Source organism: Hetaerina americana, unplaced genomic scaffold (assembly GCF_022747635.1).
Source record: "Hetaerina americana unplaced genomic scaffold, ioHetAmer1.1.p SCAF_10, whole genome shotgun sequence".
NCBI classification, from domain to species: domain Eukaryota; kingdom Metazoa; phylum Arthropoda; class Insecta; order Odonata; family Calopterygidae; genus Hetaerina; species Hetaerina americana.
The window spans coordinates 3,665,092-3,679,854 of record NW_027286070.1 but is presented as its reverse complement, the minus strand read 5'-3'; the positions used below and the strand labels follow the sequence as shown (position 1 = coordinate 3,679,854).

The 14,763-nt window shown below is 41.3% G+C and overlaps 1 protein-coding gene across 1 annotated transcript in view; it reads right to left on the bottom strand.

Annotated features, from left to right (window-relative positions):
• Positions 1-289: 289 nt before the first annotated feature.
• LOC139699523 (ras-like protein family member 12) overlaps positions 290-14,763 on the bottom strand; it is a 47,526-nt gene continuing 33,052 nt past the window's right edge. The window contains exons 4-6 of the mRNA XM_071598190.1: positions 12,527-12,720; positions 8,033-8,229; positions 290-1,497 (exon numbers count right to left, since the gene is read on the bottom strand). Of these exons, the coding sequence (XP_071454291.1) occupies positions 1,199-1,497; positions 8,033-8,229; positions 12,527-12,720 (690 nt within the window). The 3' untranslated portion in view covers positions 290-1,198. The remainder of the gene's footprint in view (positions 1,498-8,032; positions 8,230-12,526; positions 12,721-14,763) is intronic.

Here is a 14,763-nt window from a genome sequence, read left to right as displayed (position 1 = left end):
TTTTATTAAGCTTACTTCTATTTGAGTACTATAGGAGGCTTTGTGTTCAAGAAAATTTATGCCTAATTAAAAGGTATGTCAATTCATAAAATTTATTCAGATTGGACAAAAGATATCACTCTCAGCTCTGAATAGCGGGAACCCCTGGAGTGAGGCCAAGGCACTTTTGCACAATTATGTTATAATACTGGGGATATTTTGCACTATTGCGTGATTACAATAAAATCAGTTTTTGACAAACCTTTTGTTTATATATATATATATATATATATATATATATATATATATATATATATATATATATATACTTGTATACAATTTCAGCCAATTGAAGTGGAAAGAGTGATCATTTACCGTAAAGCCTGAAAGGATTATCACTATAATTAAGGATTTAATTATTGGCATCAATCTCTCCTTCCTACATGCTAATTTTTTGCTGATGATAGCAAACTGAACTTATTCATGTCTAACAGCGTTTGTTGTGGATTTTTTAACTTGCACATTCACAGATACACACATAATGACGGCACAATCCTTAAAGATTCTTCAATTACAAAATCGCAAATGGTTGTACGACACTGCTTTGAAAACTTTGTATACGACTCACATTAGTGATAACCCAACCGCAATTTTGCCTTCTTGCTGAATTGACAGGAGTACAACGCGGAATATGACAAAAAGAGAAGCGGATATTTTTCCACAAAGGTGCTTATCCCCAATCGCACAAAGCTGCGTTCATTGTTGGTTGTTACAGACACGTCACGACATGCCAACCAATGAGGACGTAGTTTGGAAATACGAAATGGAGGCCATCGTGTCCTAACCCATATTTCATTGGCCCACGGGTCTTGGCGTCAACGTGACGTTCAACAGTGACGACATTTTCAGGTGCGCTTTTGGAGCAGTCAAATAATATAAACCACCAAATTTAAGACGCACGAAACGGTGACGCAGGCAGTATCCGTAAACTACTTTTGCTGCGGCGCCGACAGTTCCAAGTCCTCACACATGATATGAAAATTATACTAAACCAATCACGCTGAGTCTCGATAGAACATGAATTTTTAGATCCGGAATACTATGAAGAAATTTCTGTCTGAGCAGAATGCTATAGCTTGAATTTGGGGTTGATTCATGTGTGCTTTAGCAAAAATGATAGTGGAGAAGAGGCTGGGGCACTCCTCAAAGTTTATTTGCGTTAGGTGGGCATGGTGGTGGGTTGGTGGTGACCACCAGGGCTGGCGGTCGCCGGGGGCGATGGGGTGGACGAAGTAGCTGGCTGCTGTTGGGACCCAGGGGATGGTGACCCCCCGCCGTTGCTGCTGCTGGACTGGAAGATCCCCTTCAAGGGCACGATTCCTTTGAGGAAGGAGAATCGGGTGCCCCCGGAGGAGGGCGAGAGGCTGCAGGGGGATGGAGTCTGCTGCTGCGGCTCGCCCCGGCTATCTTTTCGGCCCCCCTTGTCTCCGGAAGGAGTCAAGCGACGCTGCCTTTCGCCTGCGGAAGACAAGCGGGATTCGTTGGAGGAACGAACTTCCAGCAATATCTGCATTCCATTCCATCATTGGTTGTTACTTAACGTTCTTCAACCATCACCTTCGGAATTCAATTATCACATATTAAGATGTGTAGAAACAGTTAATGTTCCCTCGTCAAAGATTATTCATGATTTTTACAATAGAATGTGATCAGAAAATTAGGAATATTGTAACTGTAACGAAAAACGTAAAGTCAAAAATTGCTTCAATTTAAATCTAAATAAAAAAATGCATATATTATAAGGTTCCAACCGCCATTATAAGGTCCCAAGAATAAAAATTACTTCAAGTCCCTTTTACATAATTATGTATTATTTGACAATTGAGATTAACTCTAAGGAAAGCCAGAAAAAAATATATCCCCTAGACGATATGATTTAGGTACGCCTCTTTTCAAGGCGAAGCCAGTGTTTTGCACTTATGCTATGCATTTTCATTCCCTTATACCTTATTCCCTGAAGAAGGGCATTACTTACATTAATCAACCTGAAGGTCGGCTTGGTAGGTAAGGGTAGAGTTCACTCAATATTAGGCCAAATGGCGTGTAAAATTCACATATCAGAATAGGGGGAGGGGATGCATATAATTTCCCTGTGCCGCATATGGTCTCCCAAGAAGATCTGGTACCCGAGAAATCCCAGAGCTCGAGTGAAGCTGAGGGTATCAGGAGAGGCGTGCATGAAATCGACGAATCTACATCGACTGTTTTCAATCTGCAGGTTGGACTGCCTGCTCTATAACTTCACTCCAATCACGGTGATTTTCGAGTAAAGTTGCATCCTTTTTGTGGCATATTAACAGCTGAGTTCTTCGCGAATTTAGTTCCCCTTGAAAATATTCACCACACAAACGCTTTCTCATATTCATCGATTCGTGTAGTGCATTTCAATCCATTTCTTGATGTTCTACCTTTAGCCCTACAACCCGAGAAATTCAGTCAACTCTCTTCGACAAAGAGGGTCGGAATGTTGAAATATCATTTCTGCGTATTTCAGGACACGCTTGATTGTAATATCGTCGATATAGAGGTAGAAAAAGTACTAAATAAGTAAAATTTTAAATCGCAATCCGTACTGGCCCAAGATCTAAAAATTTAGCTATGTAGAATATCGGTTGTTGAGTTGAGTAGAACATAGCATGCACTTAATAGCAATACGCTTCGGGCTGTTAATCCAGAAATTTAACCTTGGACGTTTTCCATTAGGAGAAGTCGGTGAGACACACCTGAGGGTAGGGTACTGTGCCCACACTCACGCAAATCTCTTCACGGTAGGTACCGTTGATCCGAGGTATAAGGTATACGAATCCCTTTTGACTGCTCGCCACCCTCCGATGATATGTAGAAATTACGAGGCACTTCGCGAATCTCTAAATATTAGGGGAGACCTGAAAATTTTCTTCAGAATAATCCTGAAGCCGCATCCATTGTAATTTTGTCTTTAAAGGAATTCGATCTACTTCGGCTTGAGAAATAATTTTTACCAAAGATATCAGTATAGAATATTAGCGCCAGAGATACAGCGCCTGATGAATTAGTATATTCTACACTTTTTCATTTCCTTTCTTTTTATTAATATCGGCCAAGTGAGAATGAAATTGAAAAATACACAGTATATATATCTCTGGGCGAAAGTACCTGTTTGACCTGTCATTTTTACCTGAAGATGTTATACTGTCACGAAACCTGGGTCGCAAATAAATTTTCTATGCAGAAAAGCCGAGTTATTTATTTTTCAATTTCAATACGAAGATTTTCCACAAAGTCTCGTCAGAAACAGTTTTATTGATCGCGTAAGATTCAATTAATCTTAGTAGTTGGGGTACATAAAGATTTAAATATTATTTCTTCGAATGACGATTTTCTAAAATGTATCATAAATCCCTGGGTAAAATCAGTCTTTTGTTGACAGCGCAAAAGTGGGAAGGCAAAGGGGAAGGATACATCTGTCTTTGTACAAGGACGTTGAAAAGGTTTGACAAACTAGTGAACGAAAATCCAGTCAAGTATGGATCCTTGCATTCACTCCATTCTGAAAAGTACTCAACATCAAAAGCAATCCCAGGGCTTTTTAAATCATATGCACAAAAATTAATTATTAATATTGAACTTCTAATGACTTAAAATTAGATGAAATGGACGTGATTACGTGGGACTAGATTTAATGGGGAAGATTGCCAATGTTGCGCACAAAGCGATTATTTCCTCGAGATCTCTCGAATGAGTCCCGCGGTCCGTTTTATTAATTCGTTGGCCGTTGATGGCGCGGCCCCGCGTTATTTTGGGAAACTCGGCGTCGGATTGCACCGAGGGTGTGTTCAACCCCCAGCAGTACGCATCGCACACCCCCTTGGGGCCAAGGGGTGTGAGTGTTGGGGGGGGAAGGGAGTGGGGTCGGCTTGGAAAAATACGAATAATGAAACTCGAGGAGGGAGGGAGTTTATTTGTGGGTGCCGCGCCGTGTGTGTCCCACACCCGAAGTCGCTGCACCTCAGTGACGAGACCTGGAAAGCCCACTTCTCCTTTCGCCTGACGCAGCGTCGATAATTCGCATCGAGGAACACCATAAGACTGAGCCAAACGGTGGGGAAAGAGTTACGAAAGATAAAAGGGACGACGCCCATCCATCGCTCCCTCCGCCTCGGCAAACTTTCTATTTGCGGTCATCTAATGGCACAGAGTTTCGAAAATCTCCCGAGGGAAGGACGATCCAGATGACGCTTTCGCTCTCCTTGCATCCTCCTGCAAGAAACCACAAATCTAGGCGATGTCTAACGATTGACCAACGTGATCAATAAATGTGAACCACTCACCACCCCCCCTGACCCCCCTATAAAATATTAATCTATGAATAAAAATGTGGAATGAAATCGAAGATGGTTGACATGAGCTTTTAGCGTTAATTCTCTCTTACGACCTCATAACTGTTGCGACATTCCTTATTTGGCATAAGTATTCGGCCGTTGATCTTCCTCATGGCCCTTTCCCTTCTTTCACAATTTCCTAACGAATTCATCGTGGCTCAACACGTGGCCATCCACTTGTGGTTTCTTTTCGTGCTCCATATTACCTTCCCCTCTCATGTAGTCTTTTCCGCTTCTTATTTCCCAATTCATCTTCCATATTCGCCTCAAGCAAAAGGTTGCGGCTACCTCTCTCTTTTCTCTGGTCCACTACTTCTTCAATGAAACACGCTTGCTATCCTTCACACGAATGTTTTCAAGTGTTGCCTCAAGGTTTGAAAACGCATTTTTCTTGAGAATTGTAGTTATGTCTTCATTACATACGCCCTTTTAGTATGAAACGTTTATGCGCCTACTGTCCATCTAAGGTATTTAAGGATGATTCTCAAGTAGGATTCCACGGGAGTCTGAACCAGAAGTGCCTCCCCGTGAGGAACCGAGCGACGTCTTTTATTTTTGAGTAAGAATCCCGCATCTGATTGGAGTCATTTTGCTCGGGTGCTTTTCGTTTAGTTTTTTCGCTTGCGAGATGGTGCTAATGTTTGATGCATTTTAAGTGCACTCTAATGCTCCTGCCAAACTTTTATTTTGACCAGTTCCATGGAGTATTTCTCAGATTAAAGGTTTTATTTACGCTTGGCCTCATGCTATGGGATATATCTTTCACCAGTTATGAATCGTCTCTCGGATCATACTCAATCTCCAGCTTTGTCGGCGTCAAATGGTACGGCCCCAGGCTGGAGTTTGCTTGTCTCTTCCAAATAGAGAATATATATATATATATATATATATATATATATATATATATATATAGTATTTATTCATTTAAACGTGGGTCATTGCTCGTTTCTCATCCGGGGTCTTCCTCATTCTGGTTATTTTTCTTCATGTTTCTTTTGAAGACTATCATCATCGCGCTATAAAAAAGATCTGATAAAGTTAGCCTACCTATTTTTAGATATTCTAAAAGAATTATTTCTCATACTCATCTTACAATGAGAAACGCTACCTCTATTACTCGATCAATTCATTTGATCCTCATCATTTTTCTCTATCACCTTGCTTTCAATGCTTCCGATCTTCTCTTTCCTGCTACTTGCATTTTCCATGCTCTATAGCATATATAAAAGCGCACCAAACAATTAATAAATGAAGCATCAAAAGAAGCTTTGTAATTCCAACAGCACAATTTTGACTGCGTGACCTAAGTTTAGTCGCGATGCGATATAATTTGGTGTCGTACGGTGGGTTAGGGTTACGCACCTTATCATGGCGTCCTTGATGTCATACTAATGGAAACCCATGCCAAGGGCTTCTGATTGTCAACAGTATTGCCCATAAATATTAATAGTAAAATTCACACACCCTTTAAGCAAAGAGCATGTGTTACTGACCAATGGGAAGCTTAATGAGGGCTGTTACGACGAGATTCAACAATTTTGATTCGGGGGCATCGGTGAATTGGTTGATCCCGTCTAAGGAGACAAAGAGGCGTTTTGGGGGGTACCGCTTTTTTCGGATAATACCCTTGCAAGTCCACTTGGATTTCTGATTGCTTACTTGGGGAGAACTTTGAGAACTGCTGGGAAATGTTATTCCCTTTGTGCAGCGGATGGCATTTAGGGCTACACCATAGGTAATGGGAATGGGAATGTAGGACTTTTGGAAGACTAAAGGGTCTTGGCAACGAAGGATTCATCATTCAATTTTCCACTGTGAGACACTTTAAACCGATCATTAGCCAACAATTCCGAAACTTTCATCGGTTTTGCGCCCCGAGAGAGGCACTAACCCCTTGAATTGAAAAATACGGAGGGATGCATTTCACAGACCGTCAGCCAAAGTTTTGGAGAACTTCGGAAAATAGCTCAATGAAATTAGGGCGAACTTCTTTTTTATTTACTCGGCAGTGGAAAATACTTTTATTGTTCCAAAATATATTAGATACATTTCGTGGCAAATGTAAATAAATGTAAGCCTGTATGTTTAAGAAAGTCCAGACTTTAATTTGGTTTCATTTAGATTTTACTTTTTACTAATATGTAAAAAATACTTTTTGGATACAATCTCATCATTATTAGGTAAAAACCCAAAACCACCGGGTAGTTTCTGTTAATGATCATTGAAAACTATTTCAAATTATAATTTTGGCATTTAACACGTCTCTACATGAGCGCGGATCGAGATTCTGTTTTCTCTTTGCGTATGGTTGTTTTAGTAAGCCCTGAAGTAGCCGAAAATACTTTCTAAATCATGCTCGAATTCGTGTGGGGAGGGTAGCTCACGCACTCATCGAATCTAGGTCTCTCCGAAGTGATGGATCCTCTGGGCAGGGCCCACCCAACGGGCAAATGGAGTCCCCGCCGCCCGTCTAGTGAGAATGCCGACCGACGTGATCTCACGCCCCCTACTCATAGTTGAGAGGTAAACAAATGAACAGAAGAAAGGCGAAAGGGGTTCCACTTTTAAACCGAGCGGCCTTGAGCTTTCGAGTAAATTCGATTGTGTTCCGATGCTTGAGGTACGGCGCGCATTCTCGTCGTTCTATTGTTAAACGTGTCGGGCGTGCCGTGCGTGGAATGCAGTCTGCCCGCCGTGAGTCAATGACATGTGAGCAGATCCCTCCTTTCCAATAGCTCTGGTAGAAAGTGATTAAAACTCCCCTCCGCCCAAACAAAAATTTCGGAGCGTCTGGGTGATAAACACGTTACACCGTTATCGGTTGCGACTCTGGAGCATATGCCGTGGAGTATCTAACTGCACCTCATAGACATCCAAAGTTTGTTTAAAACACGTAACAACGTCTCAGAGGAATTGTCATGAAAAACCGCTCTTGTTTGTTCATTCAAGGAATCCTATAGTTAAGGTAATCACGAAAAAAGTGAACGCTCTATATTTTATCCAAATAAACTTTTTGACGCACATATTAACTATGAGAAATTAACGAGGATTTAATTAATTTCTATATTTTCTCTACAGAGGGAGTTGTAGTCGTGTGCGACATTCAGCCGCAATGCACTATTGTCCAGTTTTATAATTCATAACCTTTAGCTTGAGAAGAGTTAACTTTTGGATTCGTCATGAATATGGACACCATTTCACGCGAAGGATGTCGTGCAAATTTCTGGGTAGCCAATCAGTTGGAAACTCACTCAGTTCCTTATACAATATCAAGAACTAATGGGGCAAAAGGACTAAATGTTCTTAAGAAAATGCGGAAATTTGATATTAGTGTTGGGAATATGATATGGGAATCTAGATATACCGATGGGAACCTTTTTTATTTTTTTGTCGGGTGATCTATTCGTGTTTCTGCCGTCTCCATCACGCGTGCAGGAACAGCAACTAAACTTTTGGACCGACGTCTGATGACAAGAGAGCCCTCAGGGTGAAAATCGACTGAACGGGACAGGGCGTCATTCTGGAAGATGGAAAAGGGGCCGGGAATGGGAAGGGGAGTCAAGGATGGAGTCTCCTCCCCCTCCCCCACGCGGGGCGGTGTCAAGGGGGGTTGGTTCCCATCATGCGCTCACCCCCGTGGTGGTGGCTCCCGGAGGCCTCCTCGATGAAGAGCGGCGGCGGAGTCTTCTCCTGCTCCTTGAGAACCTGCTTGGCGGCCTCGCGGAAGACGCCGGCCACGGACTCCCAAGGGCCCTCCGCCGCCGACGTCTCAAAGAAGGAAGAGTCATGGCGCCGCGCCAGGCGCCGGCCCTCCCACGTGCTCACCTGCCTGCGGAGACGACAGACGCTCACGTCAGACGGGCATGCACACCTAACCAAAAGAGCTTCCCATCGATTAAGCTGACCCCACCCGGGTGTGGTCCTTCCATCTTCGGGGAAGTTCTCGTTGATCACCCGACTTGGGCAGTTTGAATAATTAAACAATCAACTCAGTTAAACGTAATATATTTTAAAATATTAAAATAAATCAAACCTTGAAGACAAAAAATTAATTTATTCGTCAAGTTGAATTAGAATCAACTCTTTAAGTTCATCTATAGGTTACTTTAACTTGAATATTTTCCCCCATAAAAAACCCCATCAAAAATATTAGTCGATTTCCCCAAAGAGAAAATTGAATATTGAGTCGGACGGACAATAAAATTTCTCAAAATTATGTTGAAAAATTTGTAAACTTTGAAGAATAACTGAGCTCGTTATCTTTGTGGACAGAGCAACCTTAGGAAACAAGCATTCTTCCGAGCACGTTTAATGAGATAGCGACAGGGACTTGGGAAAGTTCTCCTTAGCTTTCTTCGTCCCTTTGCCCCTCAAGTCTTTGGTTTGGCCAGCCTATCCGCTTCCTCCTTTCTCGTCTCCCGACCTCGAATTGTCACGCGAATACCCAACATTGCCCAATCGGTCGGCAAGAGGATTTGGAGATAATCTAAAATCTCATGTTAGTAGTCCGCACTTTATCCTCGCCAATATCCGGGTTCTTCGGAGAATTTGTTGGGATAGAAAGAGGTTTAGAAAGCTGACCTGACACGGAGGAAGCAATAAGGAGGATTTAATTAGCAGTACAGGGATTGTGCTTAAGGTTTTCTTGCTGAAGAAACAACCACCAAGAGCGAACATTCCTCGACTAGACGTAAGGAAGCGGCCAGTACAATCTTAAGAATGAATTTTACTTTTCTTTGGCTCTGAAACGAATAGTGGAACAGAAGAAAATATTAGGGGGTGTAAATACGTCATCGCCACCTCCTTGCAATAAATAAAGCGATTGGCAGGATTGAGAATGGAGAGAGGCTGCTGAAATACATATTATACCAATCCTTGGATCGGTATCACGACACGGTGATGACCGACAGAAAATCAAGAAGAGTGATATCAGAAGATGTGCCAAGGGTAAAATGTTATTTTTAAGTGGGGAAGGGAGTGCTTTTTAGCTGTAAAAGGTTTTATCTGGGACCTTAAAAACATATGTAATTCCAACGAAGGACCGCCGAAGCCATTTTATCCCGAAAGTTAGGCAGCAACATAAACATAACTATATGCAACATTGCTAGCATTCCAGGAGCAAGGAAAAAAAATTGTTTCTACACATTGGAAGATAAAATTGGAGTAAGCGGCTCTTTACGCAAGGAATTACTTAATTACGTTTAACCTTTTCATGTTGGAAATGTGCATTTAATCAATCGCATATTAAACTTAAATGTCACGAGAGGCAGTGTATCTGTCAGCAACTATTAAGGCTTTGCAGGAAAAGGGATGTTAATTCCTCATTTTAGTTTATTCGAGATTTTGCGAATGTAGACTTGAAGGTGAAGAGTTAGGGGAATGGGCAAACTGCTTTAGTTGGGGGTCGGACCCCTGTATTTCATGAGATTAAATGCGTTGAAAATTTATTTATTTTCATTTGTGGAATTATATGACCATATAATAATAATAATGTCTTTCGTTGTTATTATTTTTTTATGTTTACATATGGAAGGGAAGCGTCTTTTTATTGAAGAGGGTTCTAATCATGACTGGAGGGTCCTAGTTCGAATCCCAATTAATGTAGAGGCCCACTTATTCGCCCAATGTGTGTGATTTTTGTGGCGAAACTAATTGAAAGTAAAGATTCTATCCTGTGGAAACGCAAAGTAATTCTGATTCTTCTTTAGGTGTTCATTGTTTTTAGTTCAACCGCGCTGTTAGTATTTCTTAGTTATTTTATTTCATGTCCTTGATCTTGGATTCATAAAAGGAAGATCGAGTGAGAAACCTATCCTTTATTTTATTTAAAAACTATTGCTATTTGCTATTGCAGCATGATCCTCGTATTTGGGACATGTTGAATTTTATTGTCATTTTTTAAGGGCTTGTAGCACCCCAAGTCGAGGACCGGAGTGACGTGCTTCCTTCCGGTTGTCTGTAGTCCTTGTTTTGTTCGTGGTGCCACTTCTTCTGCCCTCCAACTTTTTCTCCCAGATGTTTACTTCTGGAGGTTGTGTGTCAGTAGTTGGTTTGTATGAGAAACAAATTTGCACTTTTCCACAGATTTTTTGTAACGTACAACGCGCTTAAGTTCATCAAACCATCATCAGGTACAAGGTCTTGTATCTGAAGATGGTTCGATGCTCGATTCGACCGAACTTCCACTACATCTCGCCTGAATCTGTCGAATATAGTTGGTTTGTAGTTATGTTTTCAGCCTTCCCGGAAAATTTTCACTGCGAGCCACGATTGCTCTTTGGTTTCTTTTTTAACTCTCATCATGGATGGATCATTCTCTTGAGAATGTTTTGGGCTCGCAGTTGCAGCAGCGTACCGAATTTGCCCTCGAGCAGCTCTTCCCCTAATATTCTGGCAATTTGAGAGATCTTGATGCTGCTATGCAATTTCGTGAGCCATGATCGAAACTATTGCATATGTAGCCCCACTTAGGTATATAGTATTGTACTCTTGTGGGGATATATTTAGTTGTATATATGTAGTTTGTTTACTTGTAGTCATATATTTTCTTTAGTCGTTGTCTGGACTCATTCTTCGTCCTGATCACTGCAAAGCTTTGATCTTTGGCAATCTTCCTGATGCTCACTTCGATTCTTCCTGAATTTTGATGTCACTGAATATGACAATGGCTGGCGATCTTCTTTTCCCGCCGTACGTTTCCTCCTTTCTTTACTCCGCTTGGCTTCGTTGCCTTTTTCTAAGAGATATGCATAACGCTTTGAGGTAGGATCTCGCGCACTATCGTGCTGCTTTTGATAAAACCTTTACTACTTACGGAGGTGATCTACTGTTACAAAAACGATTGACATCCAACTCCGAGGAATCATCACGCTCTCCCTTAGTTTATAAGACCACATCCGTGAGCTGGGTCTGGTGTCTGGACGCCGTATGGCGGGACATCTCAGCCCCCACTTATCAACAGTTTTGCTTGATGAGCAATTACATAAGAAGTTAGTAGTTTATCCTGCTTCGTATCGCCGGTGCTGCGTGTTGCCATCATCCCTGCCTCCATTGGTAAATTTTTTATTAACTAATGAGGCTCACTGAGGACTCTGGGAGCGGAACGACTTTTTCTGGTCTCACACAACCCAAGCTGGGTTTATGATACGATGTTTCCTCTTCTTTACAGCAGGTGGTGACCACAAATTATATCAAACAATCAAAGTGCAGCAGCCGCGATGACATCTCCACGGCAGTATAAATATAGCGGCATTTTCGACATCTGAATTCTTTTGATGTGAATTTTATTTCCGGCGAATTATAATGAATTTACGTTTACTCAATTTACGAGATCACTTTCTTGAAGTATCGTGGAGATATGACTAGTTTCACTCATTGGGACCTCCCTTCCATCTGTCGGGAGAGAATGAAAGGAGGAGTAGGAATTCTAAAAGTAACTGTTAGCGGAGTATCAATTATATATCATTTGGCGAAAATATTAGTGCACTAAGCATGATGACCTTCGCTATGGTCAATGGTTAGGTGTGACCCGCAGTCACAGGCATTTCCGCCCTGGCTATTTCATCTTCGGGCCATCCACATGAGATATGGACCGTACTATAGTCGCGGAGGAGAAACGAGAGGTTGATGTTATAGCTTTTGGTTTGGGTCCCCCACCACTTCATACCCATATCATGTGTGTTAATCATTTGCCTGCGTTTGCTGCAAAAGTTATATATATTTTTAAATATATAAAGTTACATATTATCTTATATTATTTTTCGTTTTTCAAAATTTTCCAATGCTCATTACATTTAATCAAATAGAATCAACATGATATGAGTTGTGGAAAGTTGTCACTCGTGAGTAGGAATCAAATGTCGCGGAAGGAAAAGATCGGTATTGAAGATTGATTAAAAGAAATAAAAGGGCTAGAAGTCGGCGTGGACATGGAAAACTCGCCGTATGCTTTTACACCATTGCCCTTTGATCGCAGCCATCACAAGCATTGACGAGGAGTTAACTTTTGCTGCCCTGCAGCAGTAAAAGTGCCTTCCTTTATTCTTAAGCCTTGATGAGTTAATGGCCGGTAACGAAAGCGCTGCACCTCCCCTCCACCTGCCTCCAGGACCGCTCCACCCCCTTACCTGTATCTCTCGAGGTCCGCCTTGTTGCCGACGAGAATCATGGGAGTCTCGTACGAGGTGACGGTCCTCAGGTGAGTGGATATGGCGTCCAGGTAGCTGGCGGCCGTCTCAAAGCTCTCCGCATCCGTGATCGAGTACACGACCAGGTACGCGTCCGCCCACACGAGGTACCGCTCCGGCCCCACGCCTCCCTGCTGCGGCCACCGGAAGGGAATAGAAGAGAGAGAGAGGGTGGTAAGGAGGTACAAGTGATGGAGCAGGGTGCCAGGGGGACCCTGTAAATCATTTCCTCCTCATCCTGAAGTTAAACAGCAACTCTGCGGGGTTTAATATCGAAATTGTCGCTGCTTAACAATGATGTGATTGTGACGTCTATAGCTCGTAAATTCCCAATTATTGTGCGGTAGTCTTCCAAAATGTGATCTACTGATTAGTGGGTAATCTACCGCCATGATTTTATTTACTACTTCCCGCTAGCGATCTCTACTAAAGAAATGAGTTGTCTAGCTCATTAAAATAGCCGGAAGGTGTGCCTATTATTTATTTGCAAAGTTAAGGAAGGATAATATTAATCAAAAGAATATGCAACGTTTAAGAGTTTTCGCATTATACACTTTGAAGCGAGATCGTTTTATTTAATTTGAGCTTAGTGAAATGAAAACAGAAAACAATGACAACAAATGAAAAAAAATTGACCACGCACGGCTATTATGTCATTAAAAAAATCAGTAAATAAATCGTGAGATTGTTTTTTCATTATTCATTTAGGTGCAACAGGAGCAGCAGTTTAGTAATCCTTCTCATTTTTCTCAATTTTTTTATTTTAGCGTTCAGCTATGAAGGCTCGATTGCGTGTGTATTGGTAGGTGAATCAGGATTCACATAATTTTACTGGTGATTCACAGAATTGTGAACGAATCTAAACAAATATAAAATAATGTAGACCGGAAACTCGCCCCTCAGATGATAACTGGCAGAAATTTGTATCCATTGCGACGGTCGACATGAAATCAACGCATTGACAGTCAAGAAGACTCTCTTAACGAGTGCGCCACATAGAGAACGATCCTGGGATGGCTCCATTACCCTGGAGAATTCTTCCGCAATCATAATTCCGTTTCTCAAAAAATCCAGTTTCGTGCATTTGTATTGGTTCTGCTGCGTTGGAAAATACTTGACTCGTGCTTTCAATTTTATTTTGGCACTCATTTCTCGTCACATATCTTACCAATCAACCAATGTTGAATGTGATCGACCATTCATTACCAACATACTTTGAAATAGGGATTTTACAAAGAAAATATACACAACGCCCAAAAACTTGCGCAAATAAAACTCACAACACATCATATTATTTAAATCCAAATATTAGATAACGTTATTTCCATCACGTACGATCGTTATAATTTTATATCCTTTTAACTTGCATCTCAGAACAGATGTAGTATTTCCTCTAATGTTTCATCTTTTACATCACACCTTTGCATTCCTTACAATTGATCACACAATGTTCAGGTTTACCCAAAAATACTTACTCGTAGGTAAACTACATTTTTTTTCTATACATTATTGTCTCTAGAACTTTTGCGTGATCAATCATTGGAAAGGGTAGACTTTTTAAAAACTAACTTACACAAGTAAACAAATTTTGGTAAATGGCAACAAAATAAAACATTTTTGTAGTTCTCCGCTAGATGTTTGCGAGCGGTAGATATTGAACATGTTGCAATGTTAAGGGTTCGGGATATTATATATTGGAACAGCACTCCGATGCAATCAAAATACGAGTGCTCCGATGATTCGTCAAGGTTGGGGCGACAGCACTATGTCACTGTCGAGAATCTTAAATTTCTGTACCGTTGAGTGACAGGAAAATTGTTTGGTAGCTTGTATCCGTCAAAAACCAACCTTAACCGGTAGATTACCTATAATAATAAACATAGTAATAATATAATTACCGTTGATACCACCAGCACAGTTCTAGGAAATAGGGGAAAACAAACGAGGAAGTGCTGGGTATGGTGAGAGGAGAGGAGAGGGGATTGTTGTGAGAAATCATAAGGAACCAAAAAAAATTTATGCAAAGCATATTTATTGGCAATGGCATGTTGAAGACTGTGATAAAGGGGAAAATGTTAGGCAACTGAGGAAGGGGCAGGAAAGGGATAGGGATGTGAGGACGGAATAAAGGATATATTCAGAATTGAAGAGAGTTTTATGGTAATGTTGGATGCCAG